The following is a 23,787-nucleotide window of genomic DNA, read 5'->3' on the forward strand; positions in this document are numbered from 1 at the left end:
TAGGTAGACTTATATAAATATTATGATTCACAAAGTGTGTTGGCATACTCATCTCTTCTGGAATAGAAAATCTACTTTTGCACCTTAATTTGGCCACTTGTGTGCTAGACCAACGTTTTTATAACTGGTCTTGAGCACAAGCAAAACAAGGTATGGCCATGTGCAGAGACTGCTGTCACTAAAATGATCACCAGTTTAAAAATACAATTTGAAAATAACCTACACCTACTTCATTAAGTTTAAACGTGAAAGTGAAGTAATAAATACAACAATAAAACACACTAAAGAGAAAAAATTATGATAAATTTAAGCAGATGAGATAGGAAAAAACAAGGGACCTCTAAAAAACAATCTCACCTCAAAAGGGAAAAAAAAACACGTCAGCTACCCAAGCAAAGCGACCGCTCTGCAACATCACAGTGACTCTGGTCTAGTCACAAAGTGTCACTGTTCTAGCCATCAGTAGAGAACCCACATTATCAAATAAAGTCAAAACGTATGTATTCATTTATTTGAGATCAGAACATTGTGGAATTCCCCCCCATCAATCAGGCCACTGCTGCTACTAAACCACCACCAGCAATCCCAGGGAAAGCTCTGACAAACTTGGCCAATAAGAGGCTAGGGCTGACACACTTAGCCAATCACATGGCTAGCGCAGGGGATGAATGCCGTGCATCACCATGGCTATTTTTCTGCTGTCCAGAAAAGTGCTATTGGCACATTCATCTCTGTCACTGGTATGTATGAGACGAAGACACTAGAGCATCTGTCTCAATCTACACATGCACATACTGCCCACAGTATGGAGTCATGGTGCGCCAGACAGTCCCTCCTACAGCCACACTTCCCCTCAAAGAAAACTGGGAGCCGAGTTTGTCATCCAAGCTGTTCTCTGCATCCATCCCTCCATCGCTGCTCTCCACTTATCAGAGGTGTCAGACATACGCAGGCGAACACGAATGTGCACACACACACACACACACACACACACACACACACACACAAAATCGGGGTGTTAACTGTGAATTGCCTTATAGGACAGGCCAAGTCATAAGAAGCATATTGCTGGACATGCATGCTTTCATCCAAACATTCATTCATTAACCCATTCATGGATTCAGGGACTTGTCCACTGATCCATCCACTCACACGTTCATTCATTGGTTAAACAATATATTAGGATTGCACTGATCAGCTTTTCTCGGTCCGATTCAGATTTTTTTAACAGTGTGATTGAACGATCACCGATCCAATTGCCAATTGAAATTATGCATTTTACCCAGACTACCCCTAATTTGGATCTGCCTTAGGGACATTACATTTATTTAAGAGCCAAGGTTGCTTTTTACCAATAACGTATTCCTCTTCAATCATTGTCGAATGCTTCAACTGCCAAGGCATGGTGAGTCAATGTGGCTGGTTTTGTTTCACCAAGGCCAGTAGCTAACATACCACAATGCATGGAGAGTCTCAACAGGCCTGAAGCAGGGGTAGGAAGAGATTGATCAAGTGAGGGGGAGAGAGAGAGAGAGAGAGAGAGAGAGAGAGAGAGAGAGAGAGAGAGTCAATGTGGACAACACAGCCCTTAAATGAGAGAGGAAGGGAAGGAGAAAGAGAGAGAGAGAGCATGCAATGATTATATGTTGTAATATCTAGCCTATATGGTTATCTTTTTTCTTGTTTTTCTTCTTTCTCTTTCTAGAGGTTGAATCATTGGAACACAGCTAAACAGGTCAACAGGTCAGTGCATGATCACAGGTCCCCACAGTCTATGTAAAATTGTCATTTTAACCCAACAAACATCAACAGCTACAAAAACGTTTTTTTCCTTTATGGTCCTTTTCTCTCTCTCTCCCATCTCCTGTTGTTTATGCTGACCTCTCTCACTGGGGCCTCTCCCCTCTCTGCAAATGTTAACCCCTTCAGCATGGGTCACGCTCCCACCAACAGGAGCCCCGCCCAGTTCCTCCCATGGTGTTCCCATTCCCGCTCTGGGAAGGACCAAGGGATAAACACATATGCAAACTCACACACACACAAAATAGGACACACTTCTGTCCTCCCCCCCATGCACACGTGTACGCACATGCACACACGCACATATTCACCTCTGTTCCCGACTCCCTTCTACCCACAAGCCCTTGTAACCAATTAGTTCACTGGAATTGTCCAGATGGGGGCCCCTCTCCGTGCATGCTGTGCCTTGATTGGTCGAGGCAGGCGGCAGGAAGGGAGATGGTGGGAGATAAGAGGAGATCGCCCAGCATTCCTCCCGGGGGTCTGAGCCTCATGTGGGTGACAAGCAATGTCATTTGTCATCAGATCTGTCAACCTCAGAAACCTGCTTGACTTCTGAGTTCCTGCTAATGTTCCTATACAAGCATAGTATTCTCAAAACAAAACAGGTGTCTAAAAAGTAGACCTCACGACGGAAAGATGGATTTACCTGGGAGTTGTTTTGTTCCTGGTTTGTTACCTCTGCAACAGCTACACTGAGAAGAAACTGCCGCTCCAAAATGGCGGTTTCTGCGGTGGATATATTGGCTAGAGGCTTGCAGATGGATTGGTGGTGTTGTCGTGTGTCTGCCAATGTCCCACTGCTCCTCGCTCGAGATTGATGTGAATTACATTTGGTCACATGTTCGCTGTGCACACACACACACACACACACACACACACACACAGACCAGAAATACTGCAGGTCCAGTTAATCTTATTAACCCAAATTCAGAGTCATGTCGGTCTGATGTTGGTACACACAGACAAACTAAAAGACAGCACATGACAACAAAATTCCTCATGAAAAAATTCCTCATTCCTCTCTCCTTCTGTCACGATACAAATCGCACAAGGATTAGTCAGATGATATATGGGTATACATACGCACGCACACACACACACGCCTTGGTCCACACAGCATAACGGCATAACATATTTGGGAGAGTGGTCTATGTGTGTATGTGTGAGTGCAGTATGTCTGCCTGACAGGCCCAGAGCAGAGCAAAGGAGCAGAACCTTTTTTAGCTACAACAATGCCGTCACAAGGCCCAGAGCCGCAGACACTGGAGTAAGGAGGCAGCAGTCAAGGCATGCTAAATATTAGCCGGGTTGGACATGATTCTGCCTGCATGGTGACACACACACAAACACACACACACACATACGCACACGCATATCCAGACTAGCTAACTAGCTCATAGTCTATACCAGGGATAGGCTACGGACGCTATTCAGTATCATCTTCAACAGACTTTAATAGGTCCAAATAACAGACAGCTATTTTGTTTTGGAGGTAGAGGTGTCTGTTCTGGGTTCATCTTCTTCAAACTAGCAGGAAAAAAATCAAAGTAGGCCCGCAGAGTCCCCCAGAGAATACTGAAGCGTTTCTATTTTATTCTATCCTCTCCTCTTTCATTACATGTCATTTTATTCCATTACATTCTATTTTATACTGAAAACAGATAATGTAACTATACAGCGCATAACTAACTGGGGTGCTCAGCTGCAGTGCCTCTCTTCCATCTCTTCCTCTGTGCCCCTACCACTCTGGCAAAGTCCCTCTCAGTGCATTTCTGATATGTGTCAGAATCACAAAGAGGAAGCGTATATGGCCTAGCGTGACAGGATTCCATTGTTGCCATTGCCGAGTTGTCGACAGCCACCATAGTTGCACCTGCGCTGCAGCTAAAACCAGTGAGTGGCAACTGCAACGCTCTAACACATCACACATGACCATTTAAGACTCCATGTAATGTCTGCGGACTAGTATGCAGCAGGCAACTTAAGTCTATAAATGATGCAAGTGCACACACACTACGGCATGCCATGCACTCATTCAGACTAAGTCCATAACAGATATAAAACCACGATACGGGGCTAAGGATAGTTGGTTGGCTAATCAGAAACCTTGTTAGGAGCCAAGAGAGTTTACATTAGAGAGTAACTTATCCCTTTTTGCATACTTCTCCATTTGTCTCTTCCACACATTCATTTTAAACCACTCCTCTCATCTCATCTTGCGTTCTAATGCGTTTCTGTCATTTACACTTTACCTAAGCTGGGTGGAGTGGTGCTTGCAGTGACACACCCCTCATTCACACACTCTCTCGCTCTCTCTCACACACACACACACACTCACACACACACACACACACACACAGACACAGCAGCATACAACAACACATATGTCCCTGAAGCCACACCACACACAAAAACAGAGAGAGAAAGCGATATAGATAACACAAAGCACAAAGCAGATACACACAGAAACAAATACACACAGAAACTCCTTACACAAATAAAACACTAAAATTCACGCTTTTCCCAGCAGTGCATGAGCTGTGGACAAACATGCTACTACCAATCACGTGGGGAGTAACTCAGATGTGCACCAATCACAGGCGCACACACTGCCAAGGCAGCCATCTTTAGTAACGGGAGCCAGGGCTGACAAGTTTGGTCTATCATTTTGAGGCCCAGAAATTCCTGCATGTCTGCATACCACAGCGTGCGAGGGAAAGGAAGAGGGGGAGAGAGGGAGAGAGAGAGCACAAAGCAAAGGAACAGAGGGACAGAGAGGAAAAAAGAGAGGGAGAAGGGAGGGAGGGAGTACAGAGGGAGGATCTTTGACAAGGTGGAGCAGCAGAAGCAGAGAAATGGAGAGAAAGAAAAAGAAAGACACAGCTAGGCTATTTCTTCTCTTTTTGATCATGTTTTAGCAGTGTCTGAGGTTTTTTCCACACACACACACACACACACGACTAGACAGATATGCCTCCCCGCCCAGATGTAGCTAAAATTATTAACCCTAATCATTCATCAAGAGGGCAGTGGGGCCATCAAAGTATAGTCAGCAGAGGAGAGGAGATGGGAGGGCACAGGGAATGGTTGCATACCATAACCATGACTGCAACCTTATCCTGTGCTACAATATTCTGTTACTATTCTATAAAGAAAGTGTAGTGAGAGAGAGAGATGGCCAAGGAACGGCAGAAGCCATTTTTACAGCGGTCTTATAACTCTGTCACCACTCTGGTATCATCGAGGGATGCATTTAGGCAGAGAGAGAGAAGGATTATCATAGCATTTTTATCACAGTGTTACAAATATATTACCACTTAAGTTATCAGGAAGAGAGAGGAGATGGCATAGGCGGCCAAGGGACTTTATTGGCCTAATGTTTTTACAACCTAGCTTTTATAATACAAGACCATTCTGCCATGATCAGGACAGGAAAGTGGAGAGGCAGAATAAAATGGCCCTATAGTGTTTCATGACAGCAGTGGGAGTGAGGCCAGGACATCAGCTAAAGAAAGAGAACTAATGGAAAATAGAAAAGATGAGAGCAACATTCTGGGAAGAAAGTAGCCTATTGTTTTTAGGATGATCAAACGTGGGCTACGGCTTCGGTAAAAGCCCCATTTAATGTAGCCAGCCGACCATGGCCTGGGATGAAACTTAAAGCTGTCAGCGGCTTGCAGCTTCTTCCCATCCAGGAACAGAGGTCAGTTTTGATTAAAACCCCTCAAGTCATTCCTGTGTATGGTTTCGGATACACTCGGGTTTCATCGTTTGCAATTTACCCCGCCTGAGAAGGGAAATGTTACCTGCACATGAGCAAAGCCAAACAATTGTGGGTGTTTTTGTGTGAATTTCCTAAAATTTCCCCTCACCTTTCTACTACTCGGTACTGAGTAATGCTACAAGTCTCAACACAAAATACCAAATGCCACAACAAGAGATACAGAGAAGGTGTGGGCCTGAGGAATGCACCTGTTTTGCACATTGGAGCTTTGCCTATCTGTGTACTGATGCCAACAGTGCAAGGTGACACACCCGCTGAACCATTAACCATGACAGAGAGATGGGAGACTGGCTCCAGGGTTGAGAAGATGCCTCATGACACCATTTCCTGACTTGATAAGACACTAGATTTCTTTAGGAGATATCTTACTAAAAGTTCTCACAGCGTAGCTTGCTCCAGGTGCTCCAGATGGAGAAACATCACTGAGAGAAAAAAATTCTGGCTCTCGTTAAAACTTCATGACAGGTTACCGAGCTGCTAGTCTGACTCTGGCTCTATGCTTTATGGGAGAGAGGGGGTGGGGGAGGGCATATTTTACTTCCGCTGCAGAGCTGGCAGACAGTTAGACCTGAAATCGACATTGCTTCATATACATTATCTTGGATACATTATGATTTCATGTCTTGATGTGTCATCAGCAGCGCCATGGAGAAGAGGAGAGAGAAGAAGAAACATCATTTCTCCCTGACTGTCTGACTCTGGGCAAACACACACTACACACACACACACACACCAACCTGTCCCTGTACCACACTGGTGCTTGCTGTCTTGGTGAGCTCTCCTGGAATCTATGTGTGTGTGTATGTGTGTGTGTGTGTGTGTGTATATCTCACTGCCCTATAGCTATGGCCAGCAAATGGCCATAGCTATAGCCCCCCCCCCCCCCAATCCTCTACTTACTGGCCCCTGACCTGGGTGGGTCAACCCGGGGTCAAATTCTCCCAATAATGCGCCCCTGCATCTTTCCACCACCTACACCACCACCCCAAGCCCAATGTCACGAGTATCGCCTTAAATAGACAAAGGTTCTCCGGACTGCACCATTACAGCCTCCAGAGGGGTGGCCACCATCAAAGCTCCCCTTTACTGAGAATTTGCTCCTTTCCCAGACACTTAACACATTCTGGGTAGGGCTGAACTCTCCGGAGGGGACTGTTTTTTTTTCCCTGGGAGAAACCTGTTAAAATGGTTCAAGGAAAAGAGCCATTTCTTGAAAGCCAAGAACATGTCAGTGAAGTGAGTTGGTTCATCTTAGAACCTTGTGGAAAGGGTTTGAGTTGGAAGCAATTTCAGAAATGGGGATCTCAGATGAGGATAAAAAAGTTAAATTCATGTGAATTGAATTAAAGTTTAATAATAACCTGAGGCTGATTTTCAACACTGACTTTGAGGGCTTCCTTTATTATAGCCAGTCTTTTGAGATTTAAGTCTGAGAAATGTCTTGACTCCTCTTTTTTGATCAAACCTATGCATGATGTCATCAAAACACACAAAGCAGGAAAAAGTCGGATATCTCCCAAAAGAAATTAGATGAGATGAGATGAGATGAGATGAAACCTGTGGAAAAAAATACATCCTTGCTATTGGATTATAATGATATATACTGAACAAAAATATAAACATAACAATTTCAAGGATTTTACTTAGTTAAAGTTCATATAAGAAAATTGTTCCAGGGGCACCCTGGTGGCTCTCGGAGTAGGGCGCGTACCATAAGGCTCAGTCCTTCCCGCAGCGACCCGGGTTCGAATCCGGCCTGTGGTCCTTTGCTGCATGTCCTCCCCTCGCTTTCTCTCCCATACCTTCCTGTCTCTCTCTCACTATATCTCTCAAATAAAGCATAAAATGCCAAAAATAAATCTTTAAAAAAAGAAAAGTGTTCCATTGAAAGAAATTAGGCAAACGAGAAATGCTCCCTAACAGGGATATAAACTAATTTATGCATATTTTATTTTAGCTAATGAAACACGGGACCAAAATTTACATGCTGCATTTATATTTTTGTTCAGTATAGTTTTTTTTTTTGTTCTGCGGCTCAGCTACAAGGAACAGCCTGCTCTGTGCCTCCTTTTCCCCAGTAGGTGATATAACAACAAATTCCTGGGAATTCCAAATGTCCAAACATCCCACCCGACCCCTTCATCTGAGCCGTCGTACCACCTCAAAGCCACCAATGAAATTCCAAGTATTTGCTGAAGCACAAGCATCAGATGTCCCAAATACAGTACATAGTAGCTGTGCTTACAGACTATGCTAAGCCCATAACCAGCCGAACACGCGGGGCCGAGACTGTGAGATCATGTGTGAACACACACTCAGCTTCCCTGATCCACTGGAACCAGCAGTGTGCACTTTACTGTGACTTAATGATGTAAAGGGGGGTATGTGTTTTGACTGGGGTACAGTATGCTAGTTAACTTCATGCTGTGTGTGGGGTAGGTAGTGCTGAAACAATGAGTCGATTAGTCGATCAGCACAAAATTAGACGGTTATAATTTTGATAACTGATTAATCGTTTTAGGCAAGTAAAAATACCAAACATTTACTCACTTTTCTCCATTTCATATCATTATAAATTTAATACTTTGGAGTTTTTTGGCTGCTGGTCAGACTAAGTAAGCAATCTTAACACATCGCTTTGCACTCTGGTAACTTGTGATGGGCATTTGTCATTATTTCTGACATTTTATAGATTAAATGATTAAAATGATCGAAAAAATAATCGATAGATTAATCGACAATGAAAATAACAATTAGTTGCGACCCTAGTGGTAGGGCTGTTGCAATTAACAGTTTTGTTTTATTATTATTATGTACGTTCGATTATTGTTTCTTTTTTTGTTGTTTTTTTTATATTGGGATATTATTTTCTTAGAATCAAAAAAATAGATACCTGTGGTGATATTGTTGCCAAAGTCAAAATTTGGTATTGTGACTATACTACTTACAGTGCCACATCAGAATCTATGGTATCACAGATATATATAATGAGAGTTTTACTTTCACAATAATCTTACTACTGTGAACCTCTAGTGTATGGTACAAGCTTTTATAGATATTTCAATCAGCATGAAGTGTCAGATGTACCTGTGGCCATTAGTTTGGCCTAAATAGTAGTAGTAGTAGCCTTTACTCATCACAGGCTCCCTGTAGTGTTTGTGTTGCCAACAGACGGACAGAAAGAGAGAGAGAGAGAGAGAGCGAGAGAGAGAGCGCTGGGTGGAGGGCTACGCTCCTGGCTGCCATGTTAGGTTTGGCTGTATTCGCGTATTGACAGGTGAAAACCGGAGCATGTTGGCACAATACTACAGTGTAGGGCTACTGTTGATCAACCTGCATCATTACAACTCTCTGTGTGTGTGTGTGTGTGTGTGTGTCTGTGTGTGTGTGTGTATGAGGTTGATGTCTTACAGAATTGGGACCAGGCAGTCATCCGATCTCTCCAAACACCTGAAAACAATCCCCTTCCCTCGACCGGAGGGAGGGTCGTGTGTTCTTCCTCCCTCGCACACAAACATGTTATGCAATCCTTACTGCTCTTCTCTCCTCTCAGCTCCCTGTATTCTTATTTCAACAAGCAGACTGGCCTGATTGTCTAACATAGTGGATCACAACCTGGGGGTCCCTGAGGGTTGATTTCCACAATGTAAAAAATAAATATCTTTTATCAAAATATACTATGTTTAGAATTTGTGATAAATAAATACTCGCAGCATCGTAGGGGCTTTGTATCTCTTTGTTAAAGGACTGCGGATCTACATGGCTGCAAACCATTACTCTAAACTGTACTTCTTTTTTTTTCTCCTGTCATTCTCTCTCACATACACATAATCACCCCTCCTCCCCCCTTCACACCCCACCAGACTTCCCCCAGGGCCCAGTTGTAGAGCTCGGCAGTAGGAAGCGCTTTGGACAAAGGCAGGAAGTAATGAGGAAGTCCTTTCAGACAGCTCAGGCTGCAGCAACCGCTCGCCTGCCAACATGCTCCCCTCCCTGCCTCACATCGCCACTTACACACGCGCAAACGCAGAGAAACACACTTGCACATCCGCACAGAGAAACACACACATGAATACCTAGAAATATGTGCACACATACACACACACTACAAAGAAATATACCCCTACATGCCAAAACCACTTATATAGAGAGGGAATTAAGCTTTTACTCTGATTAGTAAAGGGCATCCATCTCCCGCTCAGTATTTCTTTGTCCTCACTTAACTCGTGAAATATGTAATCTTAAGAAATGCAAGGGAGGAGGAACACAGGCAATAACAGATATGAAATGTCTCTCTCCTTCTTGCTCGCTACCTCCTTCTCGAACACAGACACCCTAAAAAAACAACACCTGTGTGCGTACAAACACACACACACACACACACACACACACACACACACACACACACAGCGCAGCAGCAGTAGCCATGCATCTTGCTCCACTATGCTGGTATCCTCAGAAGCCCCCATCCTCTCCACACTATAGGCTACTCGAATCTCAACCAACAGCCAATCCTCTGCTTCAAACAGAATAGTGGGCAGCAGTGTCTGTGTGCTCCACTTAGCCTTGTGTGTATGTTTGCGCTCCACTTGGCTCTGTGTGTGAGTGTGTATGTGTTGTGCGTGTGTGTGTGTGTTGATCTGCATGTGCACCCTTACGCTTACATATATGCACGTGCACTTTGTGTGTGTGTGTGTGTGTTTGTGTAGAGCAGGGTGTGGGAGTGCCAGTCCATTGATGAGCTGGAGGAGAGAGGAGAGAGAGTGTTCCAGATCCCCTGGGGCGCTCGGCTAGCACTGCCTGCCTGCTACTGCACTCGCTGAATGAATGGACCGTGCTGAGCGCAGAGCAGCGTGCGTGCACACACACACACACACACACACACACACACACACACACAGTGATGCCAGCTTATCAAAGTTAATTTGGATTCGTTAACAAGGATGCAAGCTGCCAGGAAGAAAAACACAAGAGCATGATTACTACCTCTCCCTCTCTATCTGTCTGTCTCTATCCCTCCCTCCCTCCCTCCCTCCCTAACTATTCTCTTTCCCTCTATCTCTTTCGGTTTGTTTCTCTTCCTCTCGCTCCCTGTCCCTCATAAGATATTCATGGTAATTCAAACACAGGCGAGTGTGTGTGTGGATGTAAGGCAAGCCACCAGGGAAAAGCTTTAACTATCACAAATGGACAGCATCAAAGAGGAGCTTGCCTGCGTCTATAGTAATGAATGAGAGAAAGACGAGAACAAATGTACGTACTCCGTGTGTGTGTGTGTGTGTGTGTGTGTGTGTGTATCACGGTCAGGATCACATCACTTTCAATTCACTCTATCAAAATGAAATCGGAAATGGAAAACAATTCATACACTGTCGCTAAATAATGACAGAGTGTTTATTCTCGACTGTTTCTTCTTAGATTGGATATAAGAACGTCAAACGGTTCACTTTTTTTTCCAAGTAGGAAGGAAAAAACTATTTCCTGAGGTGTTTGAATTTAAGGTGAATTGACCAGAACAAGGGCTGCACAGTCAATTGTGTACAATTGTATATTGTGGTTTTAGCCAAAACAAAGTTATCAGGACTAATAATTGTGATGAATAATCATGATCACAACATCTTGCAAAATAATCGCGATAATCATTTTAGCTGTAATCATGCAGCCCTAAACCCCAATCCTGGTGTAAACTGATGTGTACCACCTGCCCCCCAGAGACCCTCCCAGTTCCTGGCTGCATATCTTATGCCGGACACCCGGTCATGTACCCTACGTGTACCATACTCATCCGACACCTTAGGTTTGTGGATTCACTGCATAGCTCTTAGTGTGTACAAGTTGACTGTACATCAAGCCGTGACGCTCCCATTTCCAGGCAGCTCCACTAGGTTAATTCCAGTGAGGGAGAGGACAGCTAGGATAGCGTTTCTAGCTCAAGTCCCCTCTCACTGGAAAAGCATCTGGGTCAAAGTTCAAGTGGCCCAGAAACCAAACCCTTCATAGCCCCGGGGACATTTAACATGGACATGGCGGAGAGGGGTAGAAAAAGAGAGAGAGAGAGAGAGAGAGAGAGAGAGCTGATGTCAGGTCTAAAAATCTCACCGAATACACACATGGACATATATAGCGTACACACAACCACACGTGTGCACGTACACTAGTTCCAAAAAAAAACATCAGGACACTACTATTACAGGCAAGCACTTGGAAAAACGTGACTAGATCTGCACTCTCATATCCACAGATAGTATTGGCACTGGTAGATTATTATATTCGATTAGATTAGATTATTATCCATTGGGAAATGTTTTTAACTGTGGCGATGTAGTGAAAACTGACACAAAGACCTTTGCCGTTCAAATTCTACAAGCATAAGAGCAATTTGATGTCTTCTAATTTCTCTTTCTGTTTTCCCTTTCAAAGTTAAATTCTGTTTTAGAGTTGTTCGTCTCCTATGGAACAAGCAAACACCATTTACTGGATGAGAGACACTTCTATACTATCCAGGCAGTGTGTTCCTTTCTGTGTGTGTGTGTGTGTGTGTGTGTGCGTGTGTTCTCGCGTTCTCTGTGTCATTGAGCAGTAAATGGCTAATTAAGAACAGCGGCCTCAGGAAAACTCTTTCATTTACTTCTCATTAGAGACACAGGGAGAAAGAGAGAGAAGACAGGAGAGAAGGAGAGTCTGGGCTCCTGAGAGGAGACATTTTTACACCCCAGCTAAGAGGTTGGGCTAGCTAAGTGTTTTTGTTTGGTTGTGGGTGCAGGCCAACAGCATGCTTCATTGAGCTCCTCCATCCTTAATACTCTCATTTTCTTTCTCTCTCTCTCTCTCTCTCTCGCTTTAGCCTGCTCTAGCTTGGCCACTTGCCACTCTGGCAAAAAAGTGTGCGTGGTTTTTGTGTGTGTGTGTGTGTGTGTGTGTGTGTGTGTGTGTGTGTGTGTGTGTGTGTACCTGGGAGCCACACTTGAAACGCCCCGCCATGTTTGTTTTGCTCTGTTTATTTTGTTTTGCCCAACCCCTTCTCTTCCCCTCCTCCCTTTTTCTAGACTATTCCTCTCGCTCTCTCTCGCTCTCCTCTGGCCCTCATCTTACCCCCCCTGCTCTCTCCAGTTTCACTACATACCACGAGAAATAAAACACTAATGGAAATGACACTGATGCCAATTTCCATTACTGTGACTACCAAGTACTTCAGACAACAACATGAGTACTCAATGATCAATGTAAACACAAGTAAAACAAGTTCAAATGTGATAATTTTAAGAAATACTATGATAATACCATTTACTGTGAATTGTTTGGGCCAAAAATTTGAAAAACATCTGTGTCACCTGATAACTATGCTCTTTATTCATATAGTTGTAAAGGCTAATGCACTTGGACTGGTGGCTCTAACCTCAATTGAAAATGCCAGCACATAGGAGCTGGGTGGACACAAACAAACATGTATGCACACACACACAAATTAACATGCACAGTGGCTATGTGACAGAGAGATGGTATTTTCCCTCTATGGCTTTTGTCACTGAGAGGTGAAGTTGTGGCTGTGCACGTGTGTGTTTGTGTGTGCGCGCCTGAAAACAATCGGAGCCAACAACAAAGCACCCACGCACAGGCTCGGTGAACTTTGACCTGAAAAGCTTTCTCTCCTCCTGTGTGTGTGTGTGTGTGTGTGTGTGTGTATTGTGCAAGCACGGAGCTGGCTGGTGTCTGTGAGGCTGAACAGAGTGTGCCAGGCCTCAGCAACAGATAGAGCCTTATCTAAACAGGAGATCGGCTGTTTGCTCCCTCTCTCTCTCTCTCTTTCCCTCATCTGTGAATATATTCCTCTCTCTTCCTGTCTGTCTATCTCTACTTCTTTCTCTCTACCTCTCATTTGTAAATATAGTCCTCTGGCTGGATTGCTTGCCTTCCAGCTATCTGCCTGTCTATGTGTCTGTCTATCTCTCATCTGTAAGTCTAGTTCTGTCTCATCTGTGTATTCAGTCCTCTCTCTTCCTTAATTTTTTCTTATCTGTACATGTAGTCCACTTTATTCCACTCTCTTATCTCATTTATAATACCTTTAAAATGCTCCTTCCTTTTGGAAAGAACAAATCAAATCTCTGCTCTAATGTTCAAAGGCCACTTTGTGTTCATCAGTGCTAGGTTTCTCCTTTAACAGGAAATCAAATTTGAAGGGTAACAATGCAGGTGAATTAATACATTCAGCTCAAAATCGAAACCAAAATGAAAACTCAAAACTGGCCACAGGCTAGAAGCGCCGGAGATATCAAGAGATTGCTTTCTCTCACATTCACGGCGAAAGCAATCCAAGAATCCATCTGAGAAACCAACCAACCTTGTTCTACACAAGTCTATATTTTCAACGCCAAAGTATGTTGGCACAAATTTTAGTACTCATCTTGGATGCGTCATGCGCTCATGTGTGGGTGTGCCTATGTGGGTGTGTGTGTGTGTGTAAGTGTGCAGGATGTATCCACATACCCACGCATCGTGTCTGTCTCATTCACAGCAGGTACCAGTGGTCCGATGTTTGCCCTCTGACCTGACAACCCTTCTTCCTCTTCTCCTCTAGTATTTTATTTTTAGCTCTTTTTCATTGCCAGTCTGATCTAAGCTCAACCGTATCAGAGGGAGTTTTTTGTGATACTCATGATCCCAGAAGGAGAAATTTGTCTCTTCGTTTCCCCGTCTCCATAGGGAGATCCAAGCGCAGGGTCAGCGACAGAACAGTGCTCCTGGAGCTGCTAGGGATTCATTTTCTTGCTCAAAGACACTTTTCAGTGCCTTACAAATCAGCATCAATGTCACAAATTGGGATTTTCTGATATCCAGCTCTACAGCACAACACATACTATGCATGTAGCAGACTACTACCCTCAATCGCAATACACTATTGCGCTACCATCGTCCAGAGGGAAAGCAAACAACCAGGAACATTCAATCAGGCAGCAAAGCCACAGTGACTTGTGACAGCTTGTAAAAGCTGAGAAAATTGCAGCCTGAGAGCGCTTGACAAAACCTACTACTGGACTGACCTCTGCATCCGCACAGCTACCTGCACACAGCTGTACACACATACACAAAAACATACACGCACGTACACACACACACACACACACACACATGCAAAGCAGAGAAAAGAGCACTGAGCAATGAATGTCAGATCTCATACACCTCTCAAGGCTATTTTGATTGCCAAGAAGTAACTTAGGAGCCCTGCACGGTTAAATATGACATTTGTTGGTTCACACACACAGACACACACACACACACACATACAGTGGTTTTCCTGCTTGTGAGGAGCATGTGTAGGATCAGAGGAATGCAGGCTCTCCCCTGGCTCTTACCTCAGGCAACTGGAACCCTGTAAAAACACAACAAAAACAAACCCACAGTTTCCACTCGCACATAAACTTTAATGCGCCATCTAATGTTCCTCCGCCCTGTGCCTATGTCTGCATGTGTGCATCTAAGTTTGTAAACGGCAAGTTTTCATTCACAGAAGCCCTAATTAAAGATCCTATAGCTTCCTCATCCCACCATGCAGCACATGTTACACTGTATAGCATTGCATAAGCATTCAAAGGAAACAAATTTCTCTTATCCCGGGTTCACATCTCACATGCTTTCATCTTATCTAGGTTGACCAGCGAGGCTCTAGCTGTTCTGGATTCCTGTTGTACACACTGTTGCACTCTCGCAAGATATTAAGCTGCATAATGAAGTGGTATCAAACAGAAGTAAAAACTACAAATACTATTACTATTATCATGGCGATTATTATTATTATCATCATTCAGACAGAGTTGAACAGCGCTGATTTGAGAAGAGCAGTAGTAACAGAAGAAGAAACTCAAACGGGGAGAATGAGAGTTTAGCTGCTGTAGGCTAAATAGAGAGAATGGAGGGGGATTTGAGTAGTAATGGCCGAAGGGGGCGGAGAGAGAGAGAGGGAGAGAGAGAGAGAGAGAGGGAGAGAGAGGAACACGTGTCTGTAGCAGTATGGAACTGGAGCTCTCACCTCCGCTGGGGACTACACACACACACACACACACTTAAGTACACTTGTATCAAAACACACACAAACACCCGCAAACATTTACTGTAAGTGCGCACATATCATCCCTGTGCGTGCCCCACACACACACACACACACACACACACACACATACACACACCCCTCGCCGCAGGGAGAGAGAAGCATTGCATCATGTCCTAGAAATGGCTCCTGCTTTGACACACAGCACTTGACTAAACTGGTGCCTCTCACATGACACGGAGCACAGCGTCATACCTGCTCCCCTGGCCTTACCAAAGTGAAGGACACACACACACATACACGCACAAACACTTTCTCTGACATACACTCTCACTTCTCTCGCTTTCTCAATGGACATTCTTTTTTTTATGTTCTCAATGGCTGTCTTGACTCTGGAATCAAGTCCAATTCTACAAGAACCTCAACTATTTCTCTATTTCTTTGCATACTTCACATACTGCGACACCAGGTTTGGAGCTCTCACGTATGGGATCAGCGGGACAGCACAAAAAAGGAAATAACCGGAGAAAACCAGGGGAAAACGGGATGTGGGATGTTTTCAAAACACCTGAAGTCCTGGAAATCACATCCATGACCTCCATTACTCTTCCACTGTAATGCTAAAAATGGCCATTTTAACCATTCAAATAAAACATATGGAACGTTGTACACCTACTTCAAGTCACAACTCCAAGGCAATGCCTGCATGTGTATGTGTGTGTGTGTGTGTGTGAGAAAGAGAGAGAGGGACACAAAGAGAGACGTTTCCTGTATTACGCTTTCCCGACAGCGAGGCCTGGCAGAAAATCGAGGAGCCAACATAATATGCGGGCTGTAACAGTCAATGTTCGAGTATAAACATGGCTGAGGTCGTTATGCTTTGAACGCTAGCCTCTCAGTCAGACACACAGACAGAACAACACAAGCTATAATCGCCTTCAAAAAAATAATAAGCATTCTCTCTGTGTGTCTTACAATAGAAGCCATTCTCTGTGTTTAGGGTAGGAGAGGAAAGACTGACTGACTAACTGACTGACTGACTGGCTGGCTGCAGCACTAAGCCAACCCACAGCTCTTTTTAACCAAAGGATAGAAAATCTGTATAATTCATAACAAACAAGTGTACTGTTATAAATCAGATTTATCCCTGTCTGTCTGTCTGCTTTCTCTCCAACTGCCTTGTTTTCCTGACTCTTACCCTTACTCTCTTTCTCTCCTTGCCTTTGTTTTCCCATAATGTCTACCTGTCAGCACGCAGTTCCCTGTTTTACAATGCAGTTGAGTCATTTCACACATCAAGCTGATCCCTAGCCTGTAATTACAGAACACTTACCCACAATGCTCCAGTCAATGAATGCTAATCAGAGGGCGGGGCGTGTCCACGACCCCTGACTGCTGATATTAAGAGCGTCCCTCCACATCATAGAAATCATTAGGAAAACCATTTGGAGTGAAAACATCAGTCGCCTCAATTGATTTCTGCGAGGAAAAATCTCCGGTGCATATTCTCATTATGTGTCTCAACGGGCCGCTTAACAACAAGGAACATGATGGATTCTGGGAAGGTGCTATACTATCACCTCCGCGCACAATAGCCGAGTCAATATAGAAATTTTTCCACTTCTCAATGTAATAATGTCATTCTTAATTTCGCCTGCATCAGGTTGGAAGAGCAATGCCTGAGAACAATCGACTTCCTAATGGCTATTTGTATGGGGAAAAGGACAGAATATCCTCAGTATTTCAAAGTATGGTGCAAGAAAGCTTTCCTTCTTTCTTCTTAAAGATACAGACAGACAGACAGACAGACAGACACAGACAAATACACTTACTTCTCTGGCAGTGGCTCTGTGTCCAGCAGCGTCCCCTGAAGTGTCCGTTGATGGTGTTCTGTGGGCAGATGGTTTGGCCCTGGGCTGTGCCGGGACACACGTCTCCACACTCCCTTTCGTTCTTATTGGCCACGATGTAGTTGTCCTCCACCGTGTCCAGGATCTTGGACCAGTCCAGGGTGGCCAGGTAGCAGAGGTCCGGGTTCTTCTCGATCCTCACGGCGCCCCTGGTGATATTCATGAGGCTGTGGAGGCCCACCTCCTTCAGCTGCAGCATCTCGAAGAGCACCAGAGCGTAGTTGAAGAAGAGGTTGTTGCCGCGGATCACCGTCAGGTTGGGAAAGAGCTCGCTGAGGCTCTCCAGGCCGTAGACCCGGAACAGCAGCAGGTAGTCGGTCACCACCCTCAGCTTGGGGTAGCTGAGGCCGCGGAAGTCCTCGGGCTTGGTCTTGAACATGAGCAGGATCTTCAGGTGGCCCTCGATGATGGTGCAGTTCTCCAGCGACTGGAGGTTGGTCACATTGTTCCGGATGTCCTTACTCTGGCAGACTGGAAGGATGGAGAGGAGGACAGAGGTAAAGAGAGAGAGAGAGAGGTGAGAGAAGAATACAGTCAGTTGCCGCCACTACGCAAGTCTACTCTGCGTTATTGTAGTCAATGTGGAGTCAAAACAACATATATTTATTCATCCAGTTTTACTAAGCATGTACATCCTTTTTCAGCATTGCCCTGCTTCACAGTCATAAAGTTATAAACATACCTGGGAGCTGCCCAATACTACAATACCACTGAGTAGCTCCACTAGAACAATTTTGTGTTAAGTATCTTGCTCAAAGGCACATTGGCAGAAGTGTTGAGGGAGCGTTAAACATCCATTTTCCACACCCAAGTATATTTCGCTATTGAGTATTACTTGTACAGAAAAGAATGAAGAGTGCACACCATTGTGTAGATGAAGTGACATGGTGCTGCTTGCAATTTGCTTGACAGTGGCCTGTAGGCCTAGCCGGCAAAAGAGTCCGCTTCAATTTGCTACTGTATTAAAACAACCGGATATGAACATCAATGGGTCCTTCTTTTTCCCCATCTAAGCCATGAAACCACTAGTGATTTGCATTAAGTAGAGCAGAGCCATTCACAAAAGCAGCCTCGCTCAGTCCCCTTGACAATCTGACTGGCCGCGAGCGCTCCCTCTCTCTCTCTCCCTCTCTCTCACTAACACACACACACACACACACACTCTCTCTCTTTTCATTGGCTCCAATAGTATTTCCCCTGAGAGGAAATGATTGTATGGCACTGTCTTATCTGAATGAAGCAGACGAGAAAGGGTTAACAGAAATAAAAGCCTGGAAGCAAGATGCTTCTCCCTGCTCATTCATAATCTAGCTGCTGCACGTTTACGCACACATATGCCCACACTTGGACGGGCGAATGCAGGCACGCACACACATGTGCACACACACGTACACACACACATACATCAGAGGAATGCAGAATTCATTAGGGGGCGGTTACTTAGAGGAGATGTAGAGAGGGGAAAAGCATGCTGCTGCTGCTTCCTACTAATAACAACAAGATACACATTTCCACCCTATTCTACAGTGATGAAAGGAAAATCACCACACAGGAGGGAAGGGCGCTTCATACACACTAGAAGTCAGTATGTCACATGTGTTATTTCTTAACACATTCTGGAGAGAGTGCGGTATTTTATTATGCTTACCATTAAATTGTTAAATCTAATTTCCTATGTTCCCTTGTTTGTAAATGACAGGTATAAAAAAGAAAACATAATTTATGTTGTTGCAACTGCACTGTAAAGCTGATTAATTTTTTCAAAATTGTTGTTTACAAAGCTGCTAATAGGATATTGAGGATATATCCAGTCTATGATAAGTGTCTCCAGGTTTTGTTCAATTTTCACAATCTAATGCATACCTTCTCATGATATAACAATCTCTTCAAATGCTGCATAAAAATGTTGATAGCATGACAAGAAATATAAAGTAAATAGGGTCAGAATGTCAATAACCGTCTTATTGGAAAAGGTAACTAGGGAACTGATAACAATTATTAGAAAACCAACTATGTTTCACAATCTGAGTATGTTTCCGACAGTAACTGACATTATAGGTTCCACATGTAAACAAAATGGAGGGTGGAATGAGTGTGTGGTGTAAGTGTATGAGGTGGCAGAGGAGGAGTGGTGGGTCAGCCAGCCCTCTGCACATGACAGCAGCATGCTAATGGTCTACAACCGCTCTGCTGCTTCCAATCGATCACACACACACACACACACACACACACACCTGCTTATCCCACTCTGTACGTGTCTTTCATATACTGTATCTTAAAGGTGTGAATCCCATCTGCTTACCACCTCCATATTCTCCCATTTATTTTTGTTTTGGGTTTGTTTTCTCATTCACACACACACACACACCAAAAATAATAAAACAAGCACACACCTTCATAAAAAAACAAGCCCAAAAAAGTCACAAGTCATTGCAGTGTATTGCACAGCGCCAGCAGTTGCTGACCCTCGTCATCTCCCAGGTGTAAGCTACCTATTAACTTATCACTCTGTTAATGGTTAACAAGACAAACATGTCAACAATTCAGGTACAAACTCTGACCAGAAGCACATCAATGAAATGGCTGGCATCCAGTCAGGCCTGTAATAGCTAGATTGCCAAATAAGATCATGTTGTTTACTACAGCAGCATAAGATCATTGTTGATAATCAGGGTGAGCTATTCAAAATTGAAACAAAGCTATATTTATTTCAAATACTTACAGCTCATGGTGGGTGCAAACGGGTTGTAATAATAGGGCATAAACCTGCTGCTGTCATTTTAGAAAAAGAAAGATTTCTGGACCTCAAATTGAAAAATGTATTTTTTTTTTCTCTTATAAGGCACTAGTGTTTCACATTCACTTTACATAGTAGCCTATGTGCCAGGTTGCCTATAATGTAATGCCTGTAATAATTTTTGACATCTTCACAGGTCAAAACATTTTAACCAAGATATACGCAGGAGGAAAGGTCCAAATTTCAAAATCCTGTTATGTGCCCATGTAAGAGACTTAACAAAAGAGTGATGAAACACTTAAGTACCCTACATAGCCAAGTATGTTGATATAAGATTGGTCTTACTGGACATGGTGACACAATTTTTACAATGAAAGGAATTAGTCCAAGTGAGATATTAAACTGTAGCTATCAATTGTGCTCCTCTGTACATGGTGTAAGGCCAAGTGCAGCCCCTGTTCGTTTGTTCAGTTTTACAATGGTCAGCCTGTAGCCTACCGGCTATCCAAACAGAGTGTATGTGTGTACACATAACCTCTGCGTGTGTGCGTGCATGTGTGTCAAGGTGGATCTTGGTATTAGGCCACAAGCGATTGGAAGACAATAGTGAGGCCTAGAATAGAGGAAGGCTGGGTTGCATCACGTCCCTATAGACATAATTGGACAAACATCATAAAAAAGGCAACAGCTCTCCATAGCAACAAGTTTGCACCAGTACGCACAAACACACCAACTTCTCAAGGAAGAAACTCACTAACAGGATTTTCAAAACTGACTTGAAGTACATGGAATATTAAAAGAATATATGAAAAATAAAGGACTATTTCAAACCTAACTCATTTTTACACTGGAATAGAAATAATAATTCACATGTTATTCCTATGATCTTGAGAATTCAGGCAATATTTGTAAGGAGAAGCTGACTTTGTGGACTCACATAACATTTTTGAGCATGTAGATGAGCTATATTTCATGATACTGGAAATACCTCTAAACCAGGGAAGGGAAATTAACATGTCATTTTAACCATTTCATCAGACAAGATGCTTTTCAGATAAAAGAACCTGGTTAGTTATCTGCTAAATTAGCTGGTAGAGTAGACAAACTTACAAGCCACAACAAACAATTTCCAGCATTTGGCTGCTGGTGTTAATTTCCCACCCTGTTCTCAATTAGAAAATGTATCCCCAAGCCACCATGTTGGTGTTGGTCTCAGAAAATCAGCCTTTCAAAAGGCGCAAGAGACTTGTTCATATCCACAAAAATAGACTGCGCTATCCATGATCATAGGAATAACATGCAATATTTCATTTTGGGTGGATTTTGGCATTCAAGTTATGAGACCTGTCTAGAGTTGATGTATTGTGCATTGAGTCTACAGGCTGGTGGGTGGTCATGTCATGAGCACAGCTAAAGGAGCCATTCTTCAGTTTCTGATGGGACTCAATGGTGATGACATCAGTTGGTTATATCACATGGCTGGGTAAGGTCACACAAAGAACCAAACATTGATCATGTCAATTGGTTTGTTATCAAACCAAAGCCTGTTATTCAGCCACGAACATCATGTTCACCTCGGTGCTAATAAAAAGCATATCTTCTGTGTGAGTCAGTAGCCACCCACAGATACCGAAATGAGGCGAGGAGGCCATAAACGTAAAAAACTTCAAGTGGCTGCTCATGGGTTAAGTGAAAGCTACACTTTGCACAGATCTGGGGTCACTGTTCCCCCTTCAAACACTGATCTCGCCTGCTAAAGGGAGAAACTGAAACTGACGAGAGATCAGTGGCTAGGGGTCAACTTGAATCCTGGGTCACATTGGAGCGGGCCCCATAGTGATGGGAAATCCAATGCACACAAATGTAGACACGTGCCCATTCACACACACACTCACGTCTCCTGGGTTCTACCGGTATATCATTTGGCGGTGGGACCTCCAAGGCTGAGCTGTTCTCACACATACTCAGCATAGCTTACTTCCCCTCCTCCCTTAGAGCCAATCAATTATCTGAGACAGACGGAGAGACAGAGGGGAGGACAGGCGGCAGGAAGAGGAAAGGGAAGCAACCAATCTCTGATGTCACCCCCTTTGGCTGATGACTTTTCCGTCCCCATGGGGATGTCATACTTCAGCTGGCCCCTTCTTTACGAGTGACACACAACTCACCTCCATGGGTACAAGGGTGCACATGTACTCCCACACACTCACATGCACAAACACACACCCACATTTAGACAGTCCCTTAAAATTCCTCCCTGACACAAGACCAAAAAAAAACAGCAAAATGAGCACAAAACTGTCCACTGTAGTAAATCAAACCAGCTACTGTTTCCTTCTCCGTGTCTCTCTCTCTCTCACACACACACACACACACACACACACACACAAACACAAACAGTCTATTCAACTTAGCACAAGTCAGTGTGCAGCCAGCCTTGCCGCCAGCCAAAACCAACTCGTAAAAGGACAATGAATCCAATTTCAGCTGTTATTCAGCTCATCAGATAAAGCGCATGCCGGGCTACATAAAAAAAAAAAAAAAACTTCTAGGTGGGTAAACAAATTTAATTGTTCAAAGCAGCTACGGTAGCAACACATTCTACCGTCTGTTCAATCACATTGAACAGGGAACACTAGTAGTTCCTTAAACTAACCCAGGTATAACCTCTGGACCTTAGTAGCCAAACACTGTAACAGTATCACACATGCCTACAAACACAAACAACAAACACACAAATACACCCATCTTCCACTATGTGGTATCATCACGGGTAAAAGAGAGAAAGATGGGGTCAGACAGAGATAGAAAGAAAGACGGAGTAAGACAGAGACAGAAAGAGAAACGTGTAAACCAGTGCAGTAGGTGTTATTCCCAGTGATAAGAGGAACCTTACACCTCCCCGTCACTCCTGCCTTATCTTCTGGACACATCAAACAGGCCTACAGGCCACCCACTCGCTGTCAGCCTGCAGCACTAACCGGACACCTATTGTGCAACACGACAACATAACAAACTACGTTATGCAAGACCGGGGGGGCCAGGGTGCAGCTTCCCCTATGCCCACAGTGATATTCAAGAGAGGACATAAACATGACCTTTCACATAAAAGAGACACTTGAGGGGTTTTTTTTCCCCCACTACAGGTAAAAAATGTGTTACTTAAAATGAGAGGTCTTTGTCCTCTCACCGCATGCTAACAGGCTAACACATGTGTTAAGTCTCCTGTTGGAGAAGCTTTACTGACACAAAGACACGCCAGTGGGCCATGAGGGGAAGCACTAGACAGTGCTGCTGGGAGCTCCCTCCGCAAAATGGAGTCTTGTTTTGGACCGACAGGAACGAGGGGGAGATGGAAGGAGGGACGGAGGGAGAGGAGGGGGTCATCGGGGGGCAGATGGGGAAGAGGGAAGGAAAAGGGGAAAGGGGCGGGGGTGGGGGGGGGTCGGGACAGAAATGTTATGCAGTCGGGGTCGGCGCCGAGGGCCACTGTGTCTTTAAAACAATG

At 44.1% G+C, this 23,787-nt stretch overlaps 1 protein-coding gene across 1 annotated transcript in view; it reads right to left on the reverse strand.

Moving 5' to 3' along the window:
- Positions 1-23,787, reverse strand: part of insrb (insulin receptor b) — an 88,744-nt gene that overhangs the window by 47,029 nt on the left and 17,928 nt on the right. Inside the window, exon 2 of the mRNA XM_071543336.1 lies at positions 17,465-18,013. Coding sequence (XP_071399437.1) covers positions 17,465-18,013 — 549 coding nt within the window. The remainder of the gene's footprint in view (positions 1-17,464; positions 18,014-23,787) is intronic.

Source organism: Centroberyx affinis, unplaced genomic scaffold (assembly GCF_046629955.1).
Source record: "Centroberyx affinis isolate AG114_WGS23_722 - 3 ecotype Tasmania unplaced genomic scaffold, CSIRO-AGI_Caff_v1 ptg004288l_1, whole genome shotgun sequence".
Classification (NCBI taxonomy): domain Eukaryota; kingdom Metazoa; phylum Chordata; class Actinopteri; order Beryciformes; family Berycidae; genus Centroberyx; species Centroberyx affinis.